Raw genomic sequence first — 27671 nt, forward strand, 5'->3', positions numbered from 1 at the left:
TGGAGTTCTGCAAATAAATATAGAAAATCCCCTGCTATGGCCCCATTGGAAGAAAAGCAGGTGAAACCCAGTCACGTGGGTTCGCAGGTACCTGCTGTTATGAACTAAAATGGGCAGGAGGCAGCAAAGCAAGTTTTAGATGAGTAGACATATTTTCCTTTTCGGGGACAAATTCTTATCTGTAAAGTAATTGTAAAATGTTACTGCTGTCGATACTTGAGTCACTGATGTTTGTGGAATGAATCTTCTTCACAGGAAAACCTTTCAGGTCACAATGTAACAAAGGAAGGTTTATAGCCCTTCTCAAAAGTCGAGCTTGTGAGAGCTCTTTTACATTTCCCATAAAAAGGGTAACTCACACCATGAATCATCTGAATCACAAAAATGAAATCCTCCTACATCTCAGTAAGTTATCTTTTCTTTTCTTTTTAATTTCTCAGTTTTAATAACCAACTTTCATTGGTGAATCCAGGAAGCAATAACAGGCTTTTTAAATTCTTGACACATTTACATCTGTCATCTAATTCTCTCTTTTTTTTTCTTTTTTGATACAGGGTCTCACTATGCAGTACTGGCTGGACATAGACAAGGCTGACCTGGCACTCACAAAGTTCCACCCGATTCCACCTCCCGACTACTGGGACCATGGGTATGTGCTACCACATTTGGCCATACAATCCTTTAATACATTGTCTAATGAACATTTGAACTAGATCATTCTATACAAATGTGTCTTTGTATGGGAATAGTAGGACTTTCTATTCTAGATGGTTCTTCCACACACTTAAATTTAAGAAATGACCCCCTCTGACTCTGAGACTTTCAAAAGCAATTCTACTTAGGAATGTTTGTCCCCATACCATATACTATTCTAAGTCCTTCCTCTATGCTGAACCATTTCTGACATCCTCTGCACAGACACTAAAACAGACAAAAACAGGATTAGTCTCATGGCCTGTAGTCTCCAATAGTACTACCAACTTTTAGATTTTTCCCGTTCCCTAAATGCTATGGATTGGACTCAGGAACTAAAGAATGCTAGTCAAATCCTCTAATATTGAGCTACAATTTTAAAAACACCAGCAATTTAGATTTTGAACAGTATATTTTCACAAATATTCCACAGTCAAGCTCCATATTTTTAGAGAAACCAAAAGCAACTCCTTAAATAGATAGGTACGGGGATTCATTCACAGCTGTAATACGGCCCTCAGGAGCTTTGAGGCAGAGGGATTGTGAGTTCAAAGCCATCCAGGAGTGCACAGTGAGCTCCAGATCAACTTGGGTGTATAAGAAGAACTTGTCTGTGAACTAAAACAGAAACTGCAGGTGATGGAGAGAGGACTCAGTGATTAAAGATGCTGATTGCTCTTGCAGAAGACCCTGGTTCTGTCTCAAGCATCACAATCGGGCAGTCCTCAACTGTCTGGAACTCCAGCTCTAGGCAATCCAATGCCCTCTTCTGGTTTCTGTGGGTACCTGACTCTATGCGAACACTCACACAAAGATACACATGCAAATACATAATTTAAAAAATATACTTTGGAGTTACCATGCAATATGTGTGTGAGTGTATGTGTGTGTGTGTGTGTTTGTGCACGCACACAAGCATAGGTGGTGTCCTTCTGTATGTGTTGCTTTTATTGGTTAATAAAGAAGCTGCTGTTGGCCAATGGATTAACAGAATATAGCAAGGCTGGAAGAGATATATATAGAGAGAGTAGGTGAAGTCAAGGAGAAGCAATGTAGCCACCACAGGAGACAAATGGCTCTGCTGGAGCCTTGGAGCCTACAAAAACTTTCCTCATAGGCCACGACCTAGTGGTGATGCACAGATTAATGGAGATGGGTTAGTTTAGGATATAAAAGCTAGCTAGAAATACGCTTAAGCTATTGGCTAAACAGTATTGCATATAATATCGTTTCTGTGTGATTATTTCAAGTTAGGATGGCCAAGAAATGGACTAGTGTCCTCTGCCTACAGGTGGGGGGGGCAAATTCCACTAGAGATCACATGCGGTCAAGTAAAACCTCCAACCTCTGGAATGGGTTACCTTTCTGTTAAATTGTTGGCCAACGGGGTTCCATAGACTTCCCCCCCTCTCTCAAACATCACAGGCTATTACAATGCTATTGTTTACCATCCAAAAATAGATGGTAAGGGGGCTGGAGAGATGGCTCAGTGGTTAAGAGCATTGCCTGCTCTTCCAAAGGTCTTGAGTTCAATTCCCAGCAACCATATGGTGGCTCACAACCATCTGTAATGAGATCTGGTGCCCTCTCTGGCCTGCAGGCACACGTGTAGGCAGATATTGAATGCAAAAATAGATGGTAAAGCCCTATTGCTGAAGATATCACTTACTTATGACATTGAACATGGAGAAGTTGAGCTCACACTCAGCTATAAGCTTCATTTCTACTGATTAGTATTCATAGTGTCGGGAGGTACTTTGTGTGATAGCACAGGAAAAAAGTAATCATTAATATCACCTAGCTACAAACTCTGCAGCAGTGACCTGTCTGCAAGATATACTTTGCAAAACTGGCACAAAAGTTATGGGAGCAACCAGCCACTTTTTGATTGTATTTAAGGCCCATCCCATGAGATGTAACCTGTGTCTGACACTGTTAATGAGGTTAAAAACCTGAGTCTAGCCAGGTTATGGGTCTAGAGGCAAACCTACTATTCTTCCAAATGAACATAGCAATGACATGACAACAGCTATACCCATGGATCAGTGCACTGCTCAAGTCTCACCAGAGAAGCTTCTTCTGGCAGTAGATGGTAATTAACATAAGGACCCACAACTGGACAATGTGTAGAGACTTTAGGGCACTCAGCCCTAATGGATGTCTTTATCAAATTCCTGCCCTCCAGACCCAGGGATCTATGTGGAAGGGGAGATGGGAAGATTGTTAAGAGTCAGAAGTGGTGGATGAGCCCAAGGAAATAACGTCTTCCCTGCACAACAGGGCTGTTGTTTATAACACATATAAACTCACAGAGAATGACAGAATGTTCAAGCGATGCAGAATATTAAGTTAGATAAAATCCTGACACAGAGAAGGGGAAGCAGGCACCAAGTTCTTAAGCAAGAAACTTTGAAATTGATATACTTGCTGAGAGAGGGAAAATCAGTTTTCCCTGATGGAGTGCTACTGGGTATACCAACTGCACTCCAAGGCAGGCCCCACATGCAGAGTGACGAGTTGGCAAATACAGAATGATTTCACGCTTTGCTTTTCTGTGGGCTTTTGTCCTTATTGTTTGGTGGGTTTTTGTTATGTTTTTATCTTCTTTGTTTTATTTACTTGGGATTTTTCCTCTTTGCAAAGAGAGAAAGAATATAAAGATGAGTGAGTAGAATGATGGAAAGGATCTGGGGGACGTGGAGGAGGGGAAAGTATGTTCAAAATATATTATATGACAAATCTAAAGAACAACTAAAAATTACAAAAATGGGGGTATCAATAATGTTATTTTAATTTAAAAAATAGAAAAGGTTTCATCTATATAATTACTATAAGTACTCAAAGAACCCTATGGCATTGAATTTCAAAAAAATCTAATTTCATGTCACACGCTTATAATTCCAACAATACCCAGAAAGTTGAGATAGGAGGATTGCAAATGTAGGGTCATCTAGGCTACAGAGGGAGTTTTAGGCCAGTCTGAGAAACATAAGGTTATATATATATATATATATATATATATATATATATATATATTCCAAAACAAAAGTATCATATACAAAACAAGGAACTCAAGATATTAAGTTGGCATAATTAGGTCAAAGAACTGTACAAAAGTTGTGAATAAACCTTTTTCAACACTTTAGGATACAACAGGGAAAGTGAAAATGTTTTCACAGGTTAGGTAAGCTTCACATCAGTGGAACTGCATGTGACGTTTAACAGTGCACGTCTATGACATGCACCACTGGCATGTCTACTGTTTGAGATAACATAGAGCCATCTCAGCATCACGGCTTCCCATCTAAGGCATGAGATAAGACTTCAAAGCGAACTCACTGTGTTGTGCCCCTTTGTTCTTCTTCCGTAAGTATATTCCAAAGCTAAGGTTGGCTTTGCTGGCTCATCCCTGTACAACAAAGGCAGAATTATTACTGTGATGGTGGAACAGGTTTCTTATGCTATCATTCTACTGTTTTTACTTCCTCTTAAACACTTTATTAGTAAAGAGGGGACCCTGAACACCAGCACTGAGGTACACTTATAAAGGTGCTATTCCACATGGCCCAAATAAGCCCTTCAAAGTCATCGTAGAGGTTTTAGTGGCATGTGCACGAGCCAGGGGAAAAGTGGTAGCTGGGAGCATAAAGGGCTGTGCTGGGTCACCAGCTCTCTGAATCCAGGTCGTGTGGGAAATACTGACTTGTTTGCTCAGGCTCAATGTCAACTGGTAAGGACACCAAGGGAAGACTTTTATGTAGTTCTTTATTTCAAATTTAAACCCAAATATGAACAACGGCATAAAACCAACAAACAACTTGAAAAATATTGAAATTATTTAATAAATTATTCATGCAAGTTTAAATTGTTTGGTAAGCAATTATATGATATGTATTTATTTTTAATGTGGTAAGAAATACATGAAGTAAATTTTACTGTTATAACCATTGTAAGTATGCACTTCATAGTATGAAGTATATTCATTCACACTGCTGGGAAAACAATCCTCATGACTTCTCAACTTGTAGAACTGCAACTCCACATGCATTAAACGATTTCCCATGTCCCTTCCACCCAGTCCCTGGCTACTGCTGTCCCCCTTGCTTCTGCTTCTGTGGGACTAACTGCTCTGAGTATCTCATACAAAAGGAACTAGAAAGTTTTGTGCGTTTCGTGATTGGCTGATTTCACTTAGCATTGTAACCTCAAAGTTCACCTACATTGTAAAATATGACAATTTATTTCCTTTTTTAAATTAAAGATTTACTTATTTTATGGATGAATGTGGGCCTACATGCATGTATGTGTGCCATGTATATATCAGGTGCTGTGGAGGCCAGAAGGAGCTGGTTCCTTTGAATCACAGGTACCTATAAGCTACCACGTGGGTGCAACTCTGGGTTCTCTGCAAGAGCAGCAAGTACTATCCAGTGCTGGAGTTCTTTCCTTTTTGAGCCTGAATAATATTGTATTTAGTTTTAACTTGAAGAACAAAAACCACAAGTTTAAAATTTGTGATTTGTATATTTCTAAGTGTTGAATATTTTGAACTTTATCTTGGCAGATATTGTTCCCAGGATACACACCAAGTATTATTTGGCTACATTTCCTTAAAAACATAAGTCTTTCAGGAAGCAAGAAGCTTCCCCTAAGATAAAATATCTAACACAGTTAACCCACAATTTGAAAGATCATCCTATATCTGGGTATACTACCAGAGGGCCAAAATGAACTATTTTAATTCAATGTTGCAGTTTAAAGTACTTTATCTGAAACTAATGCTACACTGCATGATTTATTACAAAAAACACCGATTACAATAATTGTTCACACAGGCATAGATTAGGCACAATAAAAAGAACTTAAATACCAAGGCAGCATAGCCAAAAGAACATAAGCACCGCTGGAGGCTGAGCGATGGTGTGAACACTTCTCTTTCCAACAGGAAATCTAGTATCAACCCCAAATTGTTCGGGTTCTTCTTAGTCTTATCTTTAAAGGCGCTCTTAAAGGTTGTATTCAAGATTGAGAATTAAATACTTAGAATCTCAAAACTGCTCTCCTTTCACATCTTTTGGGCTAAGGTGCTCTGCTGCAGCCGGAACAAGCATGATTCTAACAAAGACTGACATAACACTCACCTGTCAAGACACCTTAGAATAATAGTAGTCTTTCCCTAGAAATTAAACAGAAAAGATCCCGTGTTACTGTCGCCCACATGCAAAATTTGATTAGTGTTTGTAACTGCGGCCCAAAATAGCTTCTTAATCACTTGAGTGATAAATTACCTGGAAACTAAAAACTAGAAACTTTCAGAATTACTTGAAAGTTTGATGAGTGGGAAAAGTGAACTGTCGACTTTCCATCACAATCTAACTACACCGCTATTATGATTATAAAGTCCCGCAGATGACAGGTATTAGCCGATCACATCTCACTTTAGGGGTCACCTGACAGCTGTCTTAAACTTTCTCTTTACTCGGCAGTGATAATTACTGGTTAGGCTGATTGCTGTATTCTAAAATCTCCCCATCCCAGTTGTTGAAGCGGAAATGAAGGGAAAGGAAAACATACAAATAAAAGATGCACTGTAGGTAGGTGCACAGCCGACGGCACACACACTTTCCTAAAGTGCCTTGTTTTCATCCAGAGACTTCCTTTTTAGGAGTCAGTAAATGTGGGCTTTAGACACTAACCATGAAGCTTAACCCACATTCTCCCCAGAGGCTGGTTCAGTGAAAACGACTGAAGGACTGACTCCTTGCAAGGCAGAGATGTGAAAGGCTCAGCAGGACAGGCCCACTGCAGAATGTCTCTGGGTGTCAGGGAAAAGTCTGGAAAACCCTAGGTTGCCAAAAGAGAATATTTTACTATATTTCTCTCTCTCTCTCTCTAAAATATATGTATATATATATATATTTAAATATTTAGTTATCTATCTTAAAAGGCTACTTTTTTAACCAAAAAGACGGTAATAAGTCATTCCAGATTATATGTGCAATCAGATCAAATGAACCTTTGTAAGGAGATAACTGGAATACCATAAACAACATGTACTGATGAAGTATGGCTGGAGTGATACAAAACTGAAGCACTAGAAACCTTGATACCAAACACACTGATTACGGCATCCACACAAGGAATACACAGCTATTAGGTGTGGCAATGTAAAAATACATTTACATGATAAGAGGTCAATTCCGAAATGCCTTTTCCTGCTTCCTTTATACATGTATGCTTCTGTCTACACACGTACACATGCACACACTGATGGACATAACTATGCTCTGAGTGTTTCTAACCAAGAGTTTTCTCTTGTGTCTGCTACATATCACTTCCATGGCTTTCTCTGGAAACTTTTCACATCTAGGAACAGCATGATTTCCAAATCACAGATGTGGAAGCATATTTTCCATCCTCTTCTCAAGGAGTTCCCAACAGTCTCCTTCACCTCAGGAAAGGTTTAAAAAACCTGTGGACCCCGATGTTTGTCTTCTGCTGGACCCCTCCTATCTCCACTACCCCCTTTCCACCCTAAAGTCAGCCGTTTTTCACTGCAATCATCCTTGCAAATATCAATGACTTCCTCATCTGCAAACACCTGTTCTATAGAAGCTAAACCACCTTTTACCCCATCCCCCAGGTGCCTGCATCTCTGCATATGAGGGATGGGGAAAATGAGGCATCTCATGGTCCTCAGGATAGCATCACCTTACTGCACATCATGAAAACAGCGATCTATGTCATTCTCTCTGCTACTTCCACCCACTGCTCTGGATCCTCAGGACACTCACTTGACTCCCTACATCCAAATTTGTTGTGGAATGTCATTCTGTATATGTGTTGCCTTTATTGGTTAATGAATAAAGCTCTTTCGGTTAATTGCTTAGCACAGTACAGTCAAGTGGGAAATCTGAACAGAAATATATAGAAAGAGTAGGTGGAGTCAGGGAAGACACCATGTGGCTGCCAAAGGAGTAACATGCCAGCACAGGTAAACCACAGGCCTAGTGGCAATACACTGATTAGTAGAAATGGGTTAATTTAAGCTGTAAGAGCTAGATAGGAATACACCTAAACTATTGTAATTAATATAGTTTTTGTGTGATTATTCAGGTCTGGGTGAATACCCGGGAAATGAACGTGCAGTCTCCATCTACAAAATGGCACCCAGTCTCTAGGGCATGGATCCACATAAGACCTAAAAAAAAAAAATCTTAAGAAAAAAAAGAGGGCTTCTAGATGCAGAAAAACAGGAGCCAAGCACAGCTTCTTCATAGCTGCATTATTTTCAGATAGGCTTTGCTTATTGGCGGTGAGCAGAGGTGTGGGTTAAAAGCCAGCTTCCTGGTACATGATGGTTCCAGGAAGCTCGCTCCTTTTCGGGAGGTCCGGCTATGGAGCAGTTCAATGGGGTTTGTGAGCAGAGTGCTACTACTTGCTTAATGAGAACATAGACCTGATGCATCCCTGGAGCAGGGACAGTGAACATGACTAGCAGAGGTAAATTTACCTCCGCCATATTGGACCAGGCAGAGCCAACAAGCAGGGCTGTGCAGTTGGTTCTACCCATGTCTGATTAGCATTTTTTAAAAAGGCGCTCCTGGTCAGAAAATTATTACAAATATGCAATAAAGATAGATTCAGACAAAAATAATCCTTTGAATGGGTCACAGAGTGTTTAAAAATGTACATAGGCTTGGGAGAGAGAGGAAAAAGAGTATAGACAGTTAGAAAAAGAAATAGCTTTAGCATGATCTACAAGAGTTAGTTTCAGGACAGCTAGGGCTGTTACACAGTGAAATCCTGTCTCAAAAAAAGAAAGAAAGAAAGAAAGAAAGAAAGAAAGGAAGAAAAGAAATCAAAGTCTTTAAAGAGACAGTAAAATATAAAAGTACAGACAGTCATATATTAAAGGAGTAAAGATAATAAAATAAATATTAAAAAGTAATAGAGTAAAAAATAAGCCACATAAAGATAGAATATACACAGAGAGTCTGGATTATGTATATTATTGTGTTTTCTTTGAATTTCTAACTGTAGAGAGACATTTGATTCTGGGGTCTGCTAAGCTAAACTAACATATATACTTTAAAGATATCTTGACTTCAAAATTTGAGTCTAAGGATATGTTACTTTGGAAAAGAGGTTCTGCTTTTGTTTCCACAGAAGATAAGAACCTGTGGATTCCTTCTAGGCTAATGTGGTTTGATGGAACAAGATAACACCCCAAAAGGTCTCCATGAACCTTAAAAATACTTTACCCAACAAACAGAAGGAAGCAGTTTGGAGAAAACAATGCCCAAATTCCCAAAATGATGGCTTATAAATATCTGTTTTCATTTAAAGGGGGATATGATATGGAAATTAATACTTTACAGTGGTCTATTGATATAAATTTAAGGTCAATTTTGTTGTATGTATATTTCTATTTCTATTCTTGTTTAAGGTATTATGTTTATACAGCTGATTTAAAATGTAATGTATAATTAAAAATTACAGATTAAAAGTTATTTATAATAGTTAAACTTGCAGTCATTTAGTTAGGTTTTCTAGAAGTACAGAGATAAATTTCAGATGGATAGGTATTCTTCAAACTTTTCAAAGACCTACAGAATATGGTATTTAAAATATTTTAAGAACTTAGACTTTTCTTGACAGTGAGACATGCCTGCTTCTGACAGCACCAACTTCAGAGAGGTTGAGATGGGCATTGAAGAAACTTGTTTTGGAATTTGCCTTCAGTGTGACAAGGGTAGATATTTGGGCAAGAAACTGCTCTTGCCTGGACTGCTTGATGGTATGCTGTATGAACTGGACATGCAGGACCCACAGAAAAATGACTGCTGAACTTGCCAAAAGAAAGTGAGATATTCCTTCAGGGTCCCTGTTTCATGAAAGAAACTGCCAGACATTTTGCAGGACACAGAAGAAAATGAATGACAAACTGTAAATATAGGTGAAACAGTCTTTCAAATTTCCTATTTCATGGAAAATCTGCTGGATTCTATGGGCCAGTAGGCTGAAGATAGATGCCCAATGTTGTAGAAGAATTTTGGGTGACTGTCCAGGCAGTGAGATGTCTCTGTCAATTCTAGAGTTTTGGAAGTTGCTTACAATGCACTTCCTGTTTACTTAGGTAATATTATATCCTTCTGGGGTCTTTGATGGGAGTTGATGACAGACAGTTATAATTACAGTTTTCCTTAGTTATGATAAAAGATAAATTAGGTAAAACTTTAGACTCACAAAGACAGGATAGATGATAAAGTATTTTCCTTAATTTGCCAAATGTAAATGAACTAAATATTGTAACTATAATTCTTGCTTGATAAATGTTTTGTTATATGTAATTATACTATGTTAAAGTTTAAAAGAGTCTTTTTATTTAGACAGAAAAGGGGAGATGGTGTGGGATTCCCCTTTGTAGGAAGGGAATATGTTTTATTACCATTGGTTAATAAAGAAACTACTATGGCAGGGCAGAATATACAGCTAGGGAGGAAATCAATACAAATATGAAGAGAGAGAGTAGGCAGAGTCAGAGAGATGTCATGTAGCTGCCAAAGAAGAAAGATGCCGGAACCTTACTGGTAGGCCACACCTCATCGTGATACATAGATTAATAGAAATGGATTAATTAAGATGTAAGAGCTAGCTAGAAATATGCCTGAGCCATCAGCCAAACAAAACAGTGTTGTGATTAATATAGTTTTGTGTGATTGTTTGGATCTGGGCAGCTGGGAAATGAACGTGCAGTCTCTGTTTACTGGAATTGATGCGTTTTCACTATTTCTTGCCTCCCCCCAAGCACTAGCTCTCACTCTCTCATAGATGTTGATAAGGCTTGAATATGACATGTTCCTCCTATCCTCGTGTACTGGGTGCTTGGCTTCCAAGTGACAGAATTTGGGGGAAACAACTGCATCTCGAGGGTACCGACCTACTGGATAGATTAATCAGTTGTTGGATGATGGCATTGTTAAGATGTCATGACAAGATGGAATCAGAGCCTAGTTGGAGAAGTAGACCCTGGAAGTGCTCAAGTGTTCCTTTGCCTCTTTCTGCACTGCTTTCCTCTACTTCCTGGCTGCCATGACAAGAGCTGCTTTGCTCCACTGCACCCTCCCATCATGATGATGAGCCCTCTGACACATGAGCCAAATAAATAAATCTTCCCTCCCTTAAGCTGTTCCTGTTAGGGATTTGATCGCAGTAAAAAAAAAAAGGAGATCGACACAGAAGCTTTCAAGGTCTCTCAGTCTCTGGATGAGCTGGGCCCTTCTTGATTTTTCACCACACGGCATTGCCATGCATATAGTGTAAGTATCGACAGTAGTATCATGTCCCTACATAGGAGACAGTGCCCTTCACTCCTGCTGCCGCAGTGCCCAGGAGGACAGCTGGTGCGTGAGACATGTTGACAGATATCCACTGTAGGAATGAACGTGTGCCTGGAAGGAGAACAAGGAGGCCTTCACGGCAGTTGGTTTCTTTGAGAAACGGTGATCACTATTAGTCGAACATTTATTTCTTCTCCTTATCCTTCAAAATAGATTAATACTCTGAATAAATTCCAGAACTAGGAATTATTCACAGAATGCTACCTGTAAAAGTTCTGGCTTCCATTGTGTGTATACTGGTCACCATGATCAGTGTGGTACCATTTTTTTTTTGTCATTGTTTTGTTGTTTTTGTTTTTTAAATAAACTACCATGTCCTTCAAAAAAAAAGTTCTGGCTTCTTGAGGTGTTCCTAAATCTTTAAGAGAAAATTTGATTTAAATTTACATTAGTGGAAATGAACAAAAACTGGCTTATATAAGCCACCTATTGCTACCACAAAAAGGACTGATTTCACAAACATCAACCCATGAACCCAGACAGGCTACCACAGTATAAGGAAATCAAGAACAGTAGTCACCTGGAGCAAGGAGTAGATGGCAGTTGAAGGTGGGGTGCTCTGTGGGAGACTGCCTGGCCAGAGTTGAAGGGGGGGTGCTCTGTGGGAGACTGCCTGGCCAGGGTCAGTGGCACTAGCGGAAGTCCTTCCAGGATATTTTTTATTCAGAATATATTATGTAACAACAACTTATCTGGTCCATAGGACTAGTATCAGCCATTATACATGTGTATATGTAGACACATGTCTCTAACAAGAAACTATTGACATATTAGACCCAATATGCAAACCACTCTCCTCTCTGGTGTAGTAATTCCAGCCCTTGGGAAGTTAAAGTATGTTCAAGGCTAGCCTAGGCTACATGGCTGAGACAGTCTCCAAAAAACATTTTTTAAATGAAAAAAAATATTAAGAAAGAAAATTACCCTACTCTCAATGGAAAACCCATGTTCATATAGTATATTGGGTTAAAAACTATAAACATAAACAATACCTATGACAAGTTATGTGTCATTCGTATATTTGTGTGAAGGTCAGAGGTTGACATCAGGTGTTTTGCTCAATCACGTGGCACCTTATTTTTTTTTGAGACATGGTCTCCCACTGAACCTGTAGCTCATGAACACGGTTGGGCTGGCCAAGCTTCAGGGACCCACTTATCTCTGCCCTACATACAGCCCATACAATACACCCTAGTTTTTACATGGGTACTGAGGATTTGAATTCAGACCAATTGAGACATCTCCCTAGTTCACAAAAATTCTATGCTAAAGAATTAAATTCAGATCGAAATTAAAAGTGTAGTGAGTGAGCTGATACCACTAGAAAGTATAGAAAATAAAAATAAAATGAAAATACAATGATTAAACATTTACTGTCCAAAAATTATTTATCTTTGCACATTAATATGATAGTTCAAATTATTTATAAATTTATATTCAGTTTATTTCAATTCACATTTTCTTCCAAAACTCCTAACTTTTTTCTTTCAAACTTTACCTGATTTTTATTTATCATTTTTATGTGTATGGGAGTTTTGCCTATGGGTAGGTCTGCACACAATAGTATTGCTGGTGCCTGAGGGAGCCAGAAGAAGGTTTCTGAACCCTTGGGACTGGAGTAACAGCCAGTTGTGAGCAGTCATTGGGTGATAGGACCCAGTGTCAAACCCAGGTCCTCCGGAAGAGCAGCCGGTGCTCTAAACTGTTGAGCCATCTCTCCAGCCCCAACTTTTTTCTTATTATATAATTGTTTGTGCCAATAAATATGATTTTTAATAATTATGGAGATTTAAAACCCCACATGAGGATATCTAGTGTTCTGGAGATATTTTGAGGAGAGGCTGAGACACAAGGGGGGACTCGGGCTGCTCACTGAACATGGAGCCCCACTGGTTCAGAACTTCATTTCTGGAAGTTTCCTATTTTTTCAGGACCCTTATATGAAACACAGAGAATGAATAGTAACATGAACTCCAAGTAGAACAGAGTGTGATGCTAATGGATTCCAGCATCCAACAGCTCTCAAGCCAATGCCACATGGATTCCAGCACCCGGCAGCTTGCAAGCCTTGGCCTTTCGTGGACAGTGTCACTGGCAGCCTTTGCACACAGGAATTCTGTGTGCGGACATGATCCATCTGTTCTCACTGTGTGGCCACAACCCACACCTTTAGTACATGTAGTCAAGTGACCTTACAGAGAGTGGGACTACCATCTCATTTCCTCCACATTTTCTAAAACAACTAAGTCTTTGATAAACATCACTAACACAATTCAATTATTTCTTCATAGAGATTCCTAAAAGTGAAGTCACGGAGTCCACAGTGTGAATGCTGTTAAGAGTGACCTTCTGACTTAGGGGTGGACTCAGACATTTAAGTGGAGCCTGGACTTTATATGCAATCAAAGCAGAAGATCTGAATACTTCGAATTATGAAATAAAAATAGTTAAGAGTCTTTCTAACATTTTGTTCACAGTTATAACTTTTCCTAGATCAAGGATAAGTCCTTCCCAATTTAGAGCAAACATTCAATTACAGTTTAAAATATGAAGATTTAATCAAAGCATTAAAGTAAAATTTGTCGCTGTTGCCACATTATTTCAATAACTGAAAAATATTAAAGTATTACCCCATTTTTACTGCCAATGAAGAAAACAGATTTTTCTCCAATTTCAGCTCCATTCCCTTCACTTCCATGACTTCTCTTTTTTTCCACTTCAGCTTTTGCAATTTCCCAGAGAGTTTCACTGCATAAGAGGTAGAAAAACAAAAACCAGAGAAACAGAGGGGATCCTTAGAAATAGCTATTTCCAGCAGAGAAATTTTATTTCAGTAAGATTTATAAAAAACACTATTTCCTCGAAGTCAGTAACTAGGTGAAACCATGAAGGTTTTTTCTAGCACCCTTCACCTGGAAACGTTGGTGAAGAATACTGAAGCTGATAAGCAGAGCGCCCGCTTCCTTTCCACTGCTGTGATAAAACACAGAGCCGGCTTATCTGCCTCACGGTTCCAGGAGGCAGGGCACGCAGGAAGCTCAAGGCAGCAGGAGCGTGCCACAGCTAGTCCCGCCAACAGTCAAGAGCAGAGGGAACGCATGCATGCAGACACGCCTATCCTGCTGGCCAGGAAGCTCCTGCGATCTCCTGTCTTTAAACCCTCCCCAAAGACCCGAGTTTACAGACACCTTTCTTCTTGCTTTTTACCAACCTCAGGTCCTCCTCACGCTTGAGCATCAAACACTTTATCCACTTCCCAGTCCTAAGCAAATATTTGTTGAGCAACTAATACATTCAGACCTCTGTGCTAATCCTAGGGCTCAAATCTGTGTCTTCCCCTCTGAAATGTTAATTTTTTAAAAAAAATATGCTTTCAGGGCCATAGTGATTGTTACGCTGTCCCTGCTCATTTAGTTTTAGGCGCTGGTCTTTTAAACTACAAAAGTTATTGATGGTCTATAATTATTACTAGACAAGAGCCAGAAACCGGGGTGCTGATAGAGTTAAGTGGTAACATGCCTGCCTAACATGCATGAGTCTTTGGGTTCAATTCCCAGAATCCCCAAACAAAAAGGGAATGTTTTTAAAACGTCAAAGCAGGAAAACAAAATCAAAATCGAAATCCCGAGATGTTGCACTCAACTATTTTATTTCATGGGCCAGCCTCCAGGAACTGTCTCCGTCTCTTGTTCTGTTTACACACCATCCCTCCAGAATGTGGCTGTGTTTCTCAAGTACCCAGTAAAAGGAAAGGGTTCTTCCATCTGCCATGCTTCCAACAAACAAACAAACAAACAAACAAAAACCGGTACCCATAGCTTCACTACGGTAACCAATGAGAAGACGATATAAAGTGGACTCATTTCCAGACCTGAACTTCATAAACAATCGCAGTTCACGCCAGAAGGGGGCGAAAGATCCCTAGCCCTCTACCCTACATCCTTGTAGGCCATTTGGTGGTTCAGGTACTTTAAATTTAAAGGACCTTGTAGAGACGAAGAGATCGAACGTATTTCACAAGTCATCAATACCCCCCAACCCTCCGCCTTCAAGGAGGTGCGGCACTTTCGCATCTGAAGTAGAGAAGTCCTGCACCACGAGGTAGGGGGGCCCTGTGGCTTTGTGATCTGGTTCACCATTGCCTACCCTCCAGCCTGCAATTCAAGTGGCACTCAACAAGCGTCTAGACGGGTGGTGGTGGCGCACGCCTTTAATCCCAGCACTTGGGAAGAAGCAGCGGCAGGAGGAACTCAGTGAGTTCGAGCCCAGCCTGGTCCACGAAGCGAGTTCCAGGACAGCCAGGGCTGTTACACAGAGAAACCCTGTCTCGGAAACAACAAAACGAGAAAGAAAAGAAAGTAACGTCTATGTAATCAGCGAAGGGTTGGAGTTGATGAGCTTTCCTAATCGTTTACTTTTCTACTTGTTTGTGATAGAATCCTCAAGCTCTAGGCCTATGGGATGTCCGGGGTGGGGTGCGGCGGCACGGTACTGTTGTGGTCCAGACCCACAATCTCCCACCCACAGCGTCAGGGCTGGGTACCTCCGCCGCACCCTCCCGTGCCCCTTTCATGTCCAGGTGGAAAAGAGGCCGGTTCAGCAATACCTGGGCATGGTGACTGTGCAGCCCCAGAGGTCCTGGACTCCGCGTGGAAAACAGTTCTGACCTCAGCAGGCAGCGAGCTCCAACTTGGGCCTGAGAATGCGGGCTCCTTGGTTGCCATGGCAGCGACGTGACGTCGTGCCGAAGAGGGGTCTCATGGGAAGTGTAGTTCTCGATAGTCGTTTGAGTCTCAACTTTCAGGATGGCAGAAGGGTATGGTGAGGGTCCTCATGCATCTGGAATCAAAACTTGAAAGTTTTGGGTTTTTTTTTTCTTTCGTTTTGTTTTAATTTCTACTGGGTGCCAGCTATATGCCAGGGGCCTTTGCTCTCTTGTCTTTAACTTTTGTCCCCTCTCTATCGCCATGATTTGGAAGTAGAAGCTGAAACTTCTACAAATAGTGTTGAACTATTACTGAATAATTTACTAGACAAAACAAATTCAACAATTAAAAGCAAAACAAGGCGTGCAACTTTTCCAGCTTTCTGAACGTTTGACTGCATGATGTTTTAGGAAGCAGTACATTATTTATTAATAAGTCAATGAAGCGCATGCCTCTCTACATACTTAATTTACTTTATGTAGGTGGATTATATTTGTGAGATTTTTATAGACACCCCTCTTTATAGGAATACCCACAAAATTATATAGACTATTTCCATACCCAAAGCCCTGTGCTATACAGAGTAAGAAATAAGAACTCAGCCCTTAAAAGAGATGAACACAGATCACTGTGACCATAATTCAAGGTAATCAAGCTACTGTAGAAGACGTCCAGAAGTGGCCATACCTGAAGAACTTGTCGAAACATTCATGGCAGGTTTGATATTTGACCTATTCTGAATGTTGAATAGATACAGGCCTAAGATCCCTGAATATTTGAAGGAAATTCTCTCCACCCTCTGCCTTCGGGCTCAGTTTTTATGGTGTGATGTTTAAGAACGTGGGATTTGAAGTAAGATGAACCTGGAGTCAGTTCCTACTGTGTAAAGATTGAACTCAAGGCCTCCTGCAAGTCAGGCACACGCTTTACCTTGAGTTCCACCCTCCCTCCGCCCTGTTGACAGATTTGAACGAAGAGACGTAAGGAGCATATTCCTGGAAATGAAGCAAACGTTGGTCAAAGAAAAGAGCACTCACTTCAGATAATGTCCTTGAGAACAAACTGCCCAAAGGGTGGTGCATTGAGGAGCTGGAAAAGCAAAGGCTATGGTTGCACCACTGGAAGGGGCTAAAATGAAAATGGTCCCGTGGAGGAAGGACGGTTTCAAAGAAGGCTGATACGTCGCTCTCTGAATTGCCCTCCACATTCTGGTGCTAGCTAGCCTGTGGCTTGGAAACTGCCATTATTGTGATGACTTAGGGTCAGGTACTTAGAATTCCTGTTTTTTGCTGAGGAAGCCAGGTTGGTATTGATAACAACAGTGACAGCTAACATAGTTTACAGAGTACTAGGGTTTGCCAGGAAAAAAAGCACTTAGTGCTTCAGGATTGTAACTGTTTGGGGTAACCAGGATCAGTGGTTGGAGGAGGGACCCTGTGAACCGGAAGATCTGGGGTGATCTGTATGGCACAAATAATTAAAACCCTGAGATAGATATTGGGGTTCAACCTAAAGACCAGAAAAGCAAAGTAGCCAACCACTAGGGAGACCTTTAACCTCTACCAAATCTTCAGAGAGAAGGGGCAAGATCCTGTCCCCACGAATCCTCAGACTCCACGCTCCAGTAAGATCCTGTCTTTTCTCCTTTATATTCCTCTCTCCACCCAGCCATATCACTCCTGTTTCCACCTCCCTAGTGTTGGTATTAAAGGTGTGTGATTCCCGGGTGCTGGGATCACCTTTATATGAGCTGTTTCTCTTTTAGACAGATTCAATCTTGTGTAGCCCAGGTTGGCCTAGAACTAACAGAGATTCATCTGCCTCTGTCTCCTAAATCCTGGGATTAAGGTGTGTGCCACCACTCCCTGGCCTGTATGGCTGACTAGTATGGCTGCTTTGCCCTCTGATCTTCAGGCAAGCTTTATTTATTAAAACACAAATACTCTAACACTATAGATCTGTCCAGGCCCTGGTCACCAACATTAATTCATGGTGGATTCAGTTGACCTGATGGATGACTGAGTTCTCTTTTCCTCCTTTACTTGTCCAGAGGATTCACACTTGACCTTCCTGTCCTTTAAGTGCATCCCTGTATGTTACTGTTCTTTTAGAATAAGCACCATGACCAAGGCAACTTGCAGAAGAATGAGTTTTTTTTTGGATTATAGTCCACACTGACAGGAAAAACAACAATAGCAGGAGGGGCAGTAGGAACAGAAAACTAAGAGCTCACACCTTGCACTGAAAGCCAAGCAGAAAGCATGAGCTAGGAGCGGTGGGAGTCCTTAAACTGTCCAAATCTGCTCCCAGCCATTCTTCCTCCACCGAGCCTGCACCACCTAAACCTTTCCAAACAGTGCTACTTGCCTACTGGGCACCAAATAAATCAAATAAATGCCCAAGACCATGGAGAACATCTCTTTTTTAAACCACCACAATAACAAAGTGTATTGGTTCGATTTTTAGCAACTTGACAGAAGCTAGAATCATCTATAAGGAGGGAACTTTAGTTGAAGGATTGTCTTCATCAGATGAACATACAGACGAGTCTGTAGAGGGTATTTTCTTGATTATTGATTTGAGAGGACCCAGCCCACCATGGGTAGTGCCATCCGCAGACAGGTGGTACTTGGTGGTTTAAGAAAAAAGACTGAGCAAGCCATGAGGAGCAAGCCTTTAAGCTGCGCTCCTCTGTGGTCTCTACTTCATTTCTTGCCTCCAGGTTCCTTCCCTACCTGAGCTCCTGGCCTGACTTCCATCAATGGTGGGCAGTAATTTGGACATATAATTCAAACAAACCCATTCCTCCCCAAGTTGCTTTTTGGTCATGGTTTTATCACAATAGAAAGTAAGATAAAGCAAAAACATTTGAGCCCCTTTCTTCACCACTTCAAGAAGGCTTAAGGATTTCAAAGTTTCTGGTGCCAAAGGAACAAGTTCTATGCTGCCTACTGCATGGTATGGCAGCAGTTCGGAGGGCTACAGGCACATGTGGGAACTATCTGGAGCATTATGAACTGTCTGGAAGTATAGAAAGCCCCTGTGGAGCTGAGGTGGAAGCTCACGTTGGGCAGGTAGGCTGGACTGCTGTGAAGGATCTTGCTGTCTGAATTTGCTTGTATAGATTATGACAAGCCACGAAAGATGTTACAATGGGCATGCTTTTGACTGTGTTTCAGTGAGGTGATTTTTTGCAGCTGTGTAGAAGGTTGTTTGGGAGCCTAGAAGACCATATGGAGGCTATTAACAACAGCCAGGAAAGTGACAGAGTTTTTGTATCTTCCCCCCTTGTTTTTCAACGTTTCTTGCAGGAAAAAAAATGCATACAGGGGAAAAAAAAAGAAAGAACAGATGTGGCTCAGGGCTAGAATCTGTCTAGCATGTCAAAAGCCTTGCAGTGAGTCCCTAGCACTTGAGAAAAAGAGAAAGAAAAAAAAAACAGAAAAGAAAAGCAGGAAAGAAGATGATTGGGAAATGTTTATCGTAGAAGAAATAAACATTCAACATTTTGATGTCTTTCCTCAAATTCTTTCTCTTGGACTTAATACTGTACTGTGGTTAGAATCTCGGTTTTAAGCATGTATTCCCATATATAAAGTTATAAAGTCATCAGAACAAGACGTGCTGGCCGCACATTATTCCACCGGGCAGATTCGTTTTCATAATTTCTTTTGGCATTCATTCAATGCTGAGTTGGCTTGGCATTAACTTGAAATATGAATTGGGTTAATCAGAGTCATTTCTTGGGATTTTTTAAAATTATGATTGGAAAAAGCAGGTCATTCCCTTTAGGAGAAAATTGCCATATGTTCTGCTGAACGTAGCTAAAGAATGTGAAGCAGATACACTGCTATGAACAGAAAATCCTGGTGCAAGTCTCCGGGGTTTTCCCGAGGCCCCTCTATGTCCTTTTCTTATGACTTCATTTAGTTATTTGAGGCTTCCAAGGATCTTTGTAATAAAGATAAGGTAAGTGAATTTTCTCATCGTTTTCTGAATTCATTCAAGTTGAATTTTAGAAATTTACCTGAAACATCTCTGCTTTCCCAAGATCCAAGTCTATGCTCTACCAGCTTTATTAGATAGCAGTAGCAGATGAGAGGGAAATCCTGTTGGCCAGGTGTTGGCGGTACAGAAGGAAGAAAAGCAACTCCAGAGAAATGTGCATTTGAGCGAGCATCCGGATGGACTACCAGGGATCCCTGGGTAAGGTCAACAGTTACCAAACGGGGGCCACGGCATCAGTGCTGCTGACAGCCACCAGCTCCCAAGGGGCACTGTCACTATGTTCAATTTAGGGGAAGTTACATTTGGCAAATATGGCACAGTTTGGAGCAAGTGTCATGTCATCTCATGCCCGCCTTCTAAGTTAAATGACCCGAACATCTTGACACCACCTGACAACATGGAAACACTTAATGTCACTCCTAAATGTCCACGTGTGAATTTAGCTTAATTTGGAGGGTTTTTGTTTGTTTGTTTTTTGCTTGTTTATTTTGTTTGTTTTTGTTTATTTGTTTTTGAGACAGGGATTCTCTGTTGTAGCTCTGGCTGTCCCAGAACTCGCTCTGTGGACCAGGCTGGCCTCCAACTCAGTGATTGGCCCACCTCTGCCTCCTAAGTGCTGCATTTATAGAAGTGCACCACGGTGACCTTTGACCTTAACTTGGAATTTAAAGGAGGTAAAAGGTTTCTCTTCTGGCTGTAAACCCTTTCTTCTTTTAGGGAAGCTGGAACTGAGAGCAAGCTGAGCTTCTGCAGCAGAGAAGAGTCTCCACAGTTCCTTCCTGAGCCTCAGGGCACTCAGTCCTTCAAAGCCCGAGCCTTAGCCTTAGCCCCACAGAAATCAGCTTAGGGCTGGGCGGAGTACAGATTCTGTGGCAGCCCAGGGGCAGTCCACGGGGAAACTGGTAGTGCAGAGACACGAAAGTCTTTACTGGAAAAATACAGGTAGCTGTGATGGTCAGTTCTTCAGGATTATACTGCAGCGCAACTAACAGTTAAAAGTGGGTTGATCTAAGGACCTGGTCATATTTTTCTCTTTGGAAAACACTGGCAAACAATTGACTAAAAAAGATATTTTGGGACGAAGTCCCTTTTTAAGTCGTGGTTATCGTTCCTTGTAAATTGAGTTAAATTCATTTGTAAGGAATGGCAGCATCTGACTTTTAGGGCACACACACACAAATACACACACATACACACACACACACAGACACACACGCACACACACACACACAGACACACACACACACACATACACTGCAGAACATTTTAAATTAATTTTTAAGAACATAATCCATTGAACTCGCTTAAATGAAATAGAGTTTTATTGGGGAAGCACAAATTTCTCTTTGCCTCTTCACATAGTCAGTATGCACCCATGTGCGCACACATATTAAAATCACAATTTGTCTAAACAGCTTCCTTCCACGTGAACGGAACAAAGCCACGCTGAGACAGACTGAATGCACGAGGAGGCGATAACCGCCACTCCCTCCACAGCACCTCAGCTGTGACAGCGAAAATATTAGGGGTTCCCTGAAGATTATTCAAAAGATAATGTTCAACATGGGTCTCGCAAATCATTTATTATGACTGAAAGGGAAGAAAAGGAAAGGTGAGAAATATTACAATTAACTATGAAACATTATTCTCCGGTAACCAATCATAATAATATACTTGCATTTAAAAAAATGGCTAGATAAGTAATTTCCCAGGAAATAAAATTTTCACATCATTGGTTACAGAAAATTGACTTCTTTCCATCAAAATATTTTATTTCTGCTCTGTCAAAAACAAGCATAAAGTCTAAGGCACTGTGGCTTAGGCTAAGCATTTGCTGCTTTGCAGTCTCAGGCTGGGCGTATGGGACTGCTCACCAGACAGTGAGTGAAATGTTGCCAAGAATAAAGAGTTCTGCCCTGTGTCTGTAGCTTGCCTCCTAATGATTATTAAGCAGCTTTATGGGCACTCAAAAACTCTACTTTATCCCAGTCAAAAACACTTGGAGAGTCACCCCAAAATCGTCAATTATTTATTCTAAAAAATGAATTGGTTGATTGAGCGAGTGATTGTGGCTCACAAGGTGGAAGGGGAAACAGGCAGTGGAAACCCATTTCAATGGGGTTTAAATTTATCTTTGTCATTACCAAGATAATCCAACAGGACTCGAGCAGCGTGTGTCCTAACTCTGCTCCGAAAGGAAAAGCATATTTTAAAGGTTCAGTGTGGGAACGGGACACTGCCACAGGAAGAAAGCAGCAGAGAGGAAAATTCAAGGGCTCTGCCAACAAATTAATTGGGCAGTTAGCATTTCCTCAAATTGGTTTAAAAAAATAATGGCATGTACAGTGATATATATGTCTAAAAATAAATACAAATATTCTACACATAAATAAAATTAGGTAGACTCGTGCTTATCACTATTACAGTTAGATATTTTTATAATAGAATTTTCATATCTTATCACAGTTTCATTTTTTATCATGAATAATAATTCCATTTTTTTTTTAACATAGCCTGGACTGTATTGGTCGCCTATGTTGCTGTTTTGATTTAACTTTGAGATATGTTCCTAGATGTGCTGAACGCTTGGCCCCAGACAGTGATGCCAGTTTGAAAGGTGGTAGAAATCTTGAGAGTTGGAGCTTAATTAGAGGAAGTGAGTTACTGGGGACACACTTTTGAGGGTGTACCTGTCCCTGGTCCCTTCTTGCTCTCTGCTTCCCATCCACCATGAGGTGGAGAAACCTCGCAGGTCATAAGCCCCACCACCACGGGGTTCGTGTCTCAACTGCACGAGGCCAAGCAGCCAGGGACAGAACCCTCTGAAACAGCAAACATAATCCTGTCTCCCTTAGGTCGTTTCTGTCAAGTATTTGCCACAGCAATGGGATAAGTATCAAACACGGGCATCTCAAGACCATTTCGACTGAAAATTTACTTCCTTTGGCATAAGTATTTTCTATTAAAATTTACTCTGGAATTACTTTTAAACTCTAATCAGGAAAGACTGTGTGACGGACAGAGCTTTAAGGATCACCTTTGTTTCCAGAGATACTCTTTATAACAAAGCAGGGTTGACCTAGCATTAAACACATGAAATGAGGGGACACCCTTCCAGCGATCTCACGCTATCCTGGAGGGCAGGAACGCCAGGACTCAGTACCTCATTTTGAATCCCACACTCCAGTGATGTGCAGAGGCCGCAGGGTCCACACGTTCTAATACCACAGAGGAGGCTCTGGTTAGCGACCGCCTGTCTTCTCATGCCATGACTCACAGACTCAGGAGATTTATTGCACTTACTCTAAGAATTCCCCCCCTGCATAATGTTCCCACTGATTCTCAAACTGACCCTCATTCTCTTCCAAGTACCACTTCATTAGCTAAAGGCACATTTAATTACAGTACTTACATTTTTTGGCAGTGAGTTTTTCCAGATAGTCAACTGGTTTACCAAAAGAGAGTCTGGAATCTCCCTTTCAAAAGACTGCCAGGATTATTTCAAAGCAAAAATGAGACGCCTTATTGCACAATGTCTGATGGCCAAGAAGGGAGATGGGGTGGGGTGGAGGCAAATTCTAACCTACTGTGTCTAAGACACAGTGAGTGTGTTGGCACATTTTACGTTTCTGTTTTATTGTTATCTGAATATTTAAGTCAGATAAGAGAGTGACCCATCACTGCTTGAGTCTGGAGGGGTGGTGTGCGCGCCGTGGTGGCAGTGTGTAGAACACTCTTCTGTAGTGGGTGCAGCCACTTCGTGGAGGATGAGGGAAGAAGGTTCAGGCTCAGGAGTTTTCAGAGTAAGGTGGGGCCTTTGGTGGGCCTGCTATTCGACAGGAGGGGCTGGCTTCCGTTGGCCCTCGCATGGGGTCCCGGGGTCCTGGCCGAGAGCAGCGCCGGGGCAGAGAGGTGGTGGAACGCTGCCTTTTGCTGGAAGAAGTTGTTGATGTAACTGGCGATCAGAAGGGTGATTTCAAGAATCTAAAATGAGAAAAACTGTCCTGTCAGGCTCCTGAGACATTCTCTCCACTGTCCACGGGTAATTTTAGCCCCATTTGCTTAGCCTACCACCATGCTCGGTTCGTTAGAGCGCCAGTTCTCAACCTGTGGGCCGCGACTCCTTTCGGAGGTCACTTAGCCTGCATATCAGACATTACAATTCGTAACTGTAGCACAATTACAGTTATGAAGCAGCAGCTAAATAACTATGTGGTTCACAGGGAGGGGACACCACAACGCGAGAAACTGCATTAAAGGGTTGCGACATCAGGAAGAGAAGCACTGGTCTAGATCAAATGAGGCTTTAACGTGCCTGGCACCATCAAGGCCGTTTTCCCATTACTCCAGTTAGCAGCAAGAATGGATTTCCAAGCCCAATCAAGCTAGTGACGGTCAGCATTAAGAACGTTAGAGTGTCATATCAATCTATTAAAACTGAAACACTGAAGCTACTGTGATCTTTTGTACTCCGTGGCTACCTGCTCTCACTTAAAGCACAGAACTAGTCAGTAAAGACACCTATGATGAACCAAACAAACGGGGCTTGAAAAATGGCTGGGAGGGTTAGTGTACTTCCCGCTGAGCCTGGGGCCTAGATTCAGATCCCTAGGGCCCACATTGTGCTGGAAGGAGAGAGCTGACTCCCCAAGTTGTCCTCTGACATGCACACAGAGACAAAAAGCAACATCAATAAATAAATGTAATAAAACACCTTTCTTTGTAAGTTGAAAGTTTTAGGGAAAACAATTTCTTACCCTTTTTACTAAAATTGGATTTTTTTGTTCAGTGCTGGGGCTTGAACCCCCAGGGAATCATGCTAAACAGAGACTCTGCCACGGGCTACAGCCTCAAAACAGATGTGTTAGAATAACACATATAACATATGTGTTAGAATGTAATCTTTTCAAAAGTTGCTTTACTTAGAGATGCAATAGTTTGTTAACTATCACAAAGAGGCAAGTACATCTTAACTATCAAAATCTGCTCTTTAACAAGTACATAAAACAAACAGTCCCAAGTAGATAAGACCATGCAAAATAACCCATAATAATTCCATGGCTCACACACACTTTTGTATCTTAAGTATCTCAGGCTGCCCTGAACTCCCCCCTCCTGACCATACTCCTGAATGCTGGCAGTTGACCACTGCTTTTGAAACTTCTTCACCAGCAATTGGCCCATACTGAAAAATTTCAGTTAGTTCTTTTTTTTTTTTTTTTTTTTTTTTTTGAGACAGGATCTCTTGGTAGCCCTGTCCTAGAACTTACTATGCAGACCAGGCTAGCTTCCAACTCACAGAGATCCACCTGCTTCTGCCTCTCAAGTGCTGGGATTAAAGGTGTGCACCACTCTGCCTGGTTTATCACTTAGTTCTTAAGCTAAAAGAAACAGGTTGTATCAAGCCATGTTAGCAAAACAAATTAGAACTCTGATCAAGGAAGCCATGAGTTATGCTGAGGGTTGCTTCAGCAAGTCTCTTTTCCATCCGCAACACCCTTTGTGTGAGAAGGGTCTTCCCAGGAAAGACCCGCCAGTTAAAAGGCTGGCAGAAAGTGTTCCACTCACCTTGGGTTTTGCCATGGCAAAAAGTAACTTCTCCGTTGGTCTGTCTTTTGAATGAGTATTAATGACGACCATAAAATCGTCCTGATACCCCCCAAAGGTCATCAGGCTCTTGTACACATAGCTGACCATCAACCTCTTCAAAGGAAAGAGAAAGGAACTGTTACAAGTGTTCACTCTCAAAGAAGACAAGAAAATGCTGATATTAATTATGGCAAATGCAAAAACAATGCTCTAAGGTCAAATCTATTATAATTAATGTAAGTAACAGTCATACTATTTTATTACTGACTTTTTAAAAAAAAATCGTCGGCCTACACAATCAAGTATACATTTGACCCTGAAAAGCTCAAATTAGAAACTATGAACACCTATATTCACAGTACCCAGGAGAAAATCTTTGGTACTATATCTTTATATGTCCGCCCAGCTCTGATTATTTTTAAGGTCCAAACGGTCAAACACTGTATTGGCAGATCCAGATGGCTCCCCTGCTAGGGAGACTTGGGCACAAACAGAAACAGCACCATACACTCCGTTCAGTATTACCTTGCTCTAAATTCTACCACCTTCCTGTGACAAAGGTGGCCAAGTGAAGTGATTGCAGAGATAATCGGCTGCTGAATAGCTAAGCCATTGTGTTATTATTTTATGTGGGGTGTGTGTGTGTGTGTATGTGTGTGTGCACACACACACACAATAACAGTGAAAGAAAAAAATGCCAGAGGCTATGAATTTGAAAGACTGTGTGTGTACGTGGGAGGGGCTGGAGAGAGGAAAGAAAAGGGGGAAATTTCATTTCAAAAAATAAAACCAAGAAAATTTTTTTTTGCTCTCTCTCTCTAGTGCCACAAGTAAGCATCTCCCACTATTTATTTAAAGCAGCAATTATAACCCACCAAACTGAGACATTTACGGTTGGGTGCATAGCTCAGTGGCCAAGCATGTGTGAGGTCCCAGTACAACAACGGAAATTACCAAATAACCTATAAATATGGTAGAAAAAGATAACTTCACATAAATAAATGAACACAGAAAAGGAATACTTTGATTTTTTTAAATATATATTTTGAAATTTTGAGACAAGATCTTGCTAACTTCACATAAATAAATGAACACAGAAAAGAAATTCTTTGATTTTTTAAAATACATATTTTGAAATTTTGAGACAAGATCTTGCACTACTAGCCTAGACTAGCCTTGAACTTGCAACCTTCCTGTCTCAATGTCTTCAGTGCTGGGACTAACATGTGCCATATTGTTCAGCTCAAGTTCATTTTAATTATATGCTCTCTGTTTTAGTCGATATGTATGTAACCTTAATGTCAGTAAAACTGGTGACACTATGGAAAACTATACAAATTATGCTATAGAAACTTCAGTGAAACTGAAATTTAAACTTAGATAAAGTATCTACTTTTTAATATCTTAAATATATTTATTTATCTTAATATATTAAATTTATTTATCTTAATATATTAAAATCTTAATATATTAAAATAAGAATATTATTCTTATTTTATATAGGAAAAAAACTTGTGGAGGGCTGATGATGTAGCCGGAAGGATGCATGCTGTCAAGACGAACCACCTGGGTTTGATCCTTGGGACCCCGCATAATGGAAGAACAGAGCTGACTCCAGCAAGTTGTCCTCTGACCTCCACTTGAGTTCACACACACACACACACACACACACACACACACACACACACACACAATGTAAAAAAAAAACTGGCATAGTACTTAAAAAATACCAACAGAATCACAATTGCAACTAATCCCACCATCTTAAATTCTGTTTCACACACACACACACACACCACACACACACACACGACCTGTCTCGCCTGTTTGAAAACACTGGATTGTAACGTGATTGTACCTGTAAAGTGACCGCTAGAGCGTTTCAGGGAGAATTGTCATCTAAACTCAAGGAAAAATCAGAAACAGCAATTCAGAATCTCAGAACCTCCTGCTTCTCTATCCCCCGAGCAATGGAAATAGAAGATTTAATTACAGATACCAGGGTTTAACCTTACCATGGAGGTGTACTCTAAGATGCTCAATCCATTTTCATGAATAGCCAGCCACACAAAAGTATTGCCAGATGACGATGGAGCTATGGGCTATGGAGAAGTGAAAATACGCTGTATTATAGGTGCTAAACAAAATTACAGCCAATTTTTCAGTCTAAATGCATGTAAGATCTGCCATTAAACAAAGCCAACAAAAAAATGTACTAAAAAATCCTTTTATTAGATGAGACAGTGTGGTATACTGAAGTGAGTTGTGGATT

General features: G+C 40.8%; 2 protein-coding genes and 1 long non-coding RNA gene across 6 annotated transcripts in view; 1 reads left to right on the top strand and 2 right to left on the bottom strand.

Annotated features, from left to right (window-relative positions):
- Positions 1 to 15834, bottom strand: part of Dync2li1 (dynein cytoplasmic 2 light intermediate chain 1) — a 36797-nt gene extending 20963 nt beyond the window's left edge. For both annotated transcript variants that reach the window (XM_048416236.3, XM_087907297.1), the window contains exons 1-4: positions 15703 to 15834; positions 13727 to 13844; positions 5835 to 5869; positions 4033 to 4102 (exon numbers count right to left, since the gene is read on the bottom strand). In XM_048416236.3, coding sequence (XP_048272193.1) covers positions 4033 to 4102; positions 5835 to 5869; positions 13727 to 13844; positions 15703 to 15710 — 231 coding nt within the window. In that variant the 5' untranslated portion in view covers positions 15711 to 15834. The remainder of the gene's footprint in view (positions 1 to 4032; positions 4103 to 5834; positions 5870 to 13726; positions 13845 to 15702) is intronic.
- Positions 147 to 27505, top strand: LOC125388235 (uncharacterized). 2 transcript variants are annotated; one of them, XR_015002367.2, is made up of 3 exons: positions 147 to 405; positions 555 to 649; positions 26903 to 27505. It is a non-coding gene; the product is annotated as an uncharacterized LOC125388235 (long non-coding RNA). The 2 variants fall into 2 exon arrangements; XR_015002366.2 differs by lacking the exon at positions 26903 to 27505 and adding an exon at positions 7337 to 11294 and having other exon boundaries at positions 150 to 405.
- Plekhh2 (pleckstrin homology, MyTH4 and FERM domain containing H2) overlaps positions 21115 to 27671 on the bottom strand; it is a 108241-nt gene continuing 101684 nt past the window's right edge. For both annotated transcript variants that reach the window (XM_087907295.1, XM_087907296.1), the window contains exons 28-30: positions 27415 to 27501; positions 25379 to 25513; positions 21115 to 23794 (exon numbers count right to left, since the gene is read on the bottom strand). In XM_087907295.1, coding sequence (XP_087763421.1) covers positions 23609 to 23794; positions 25379 to 25513; positions 27415 to 27501 — 408 coding nt within the window. In that variant the 3' untranslated portion in view covers positions 21115 to 23608. The remainder of the gene's footprint in view (positions 23795 to 25378; positions 25514 to 27414; positions 27502 to 27671) is intronic.

Source organism: Myodes glareolus, chromosome 6 (assembly GCF_982192425.1).
Source record: "Myodes glareolus chromosome 6, mMyoGla1.1, whole genome shotgun sequence".
In the NCBI taxonomy this organism is placed as follows: domain Eukaryota; kingdom Metazoa; phylum Chordata; class Mammalia; order Rodentia; family Cricetidae; genus Myodes; species Myodes glareolus.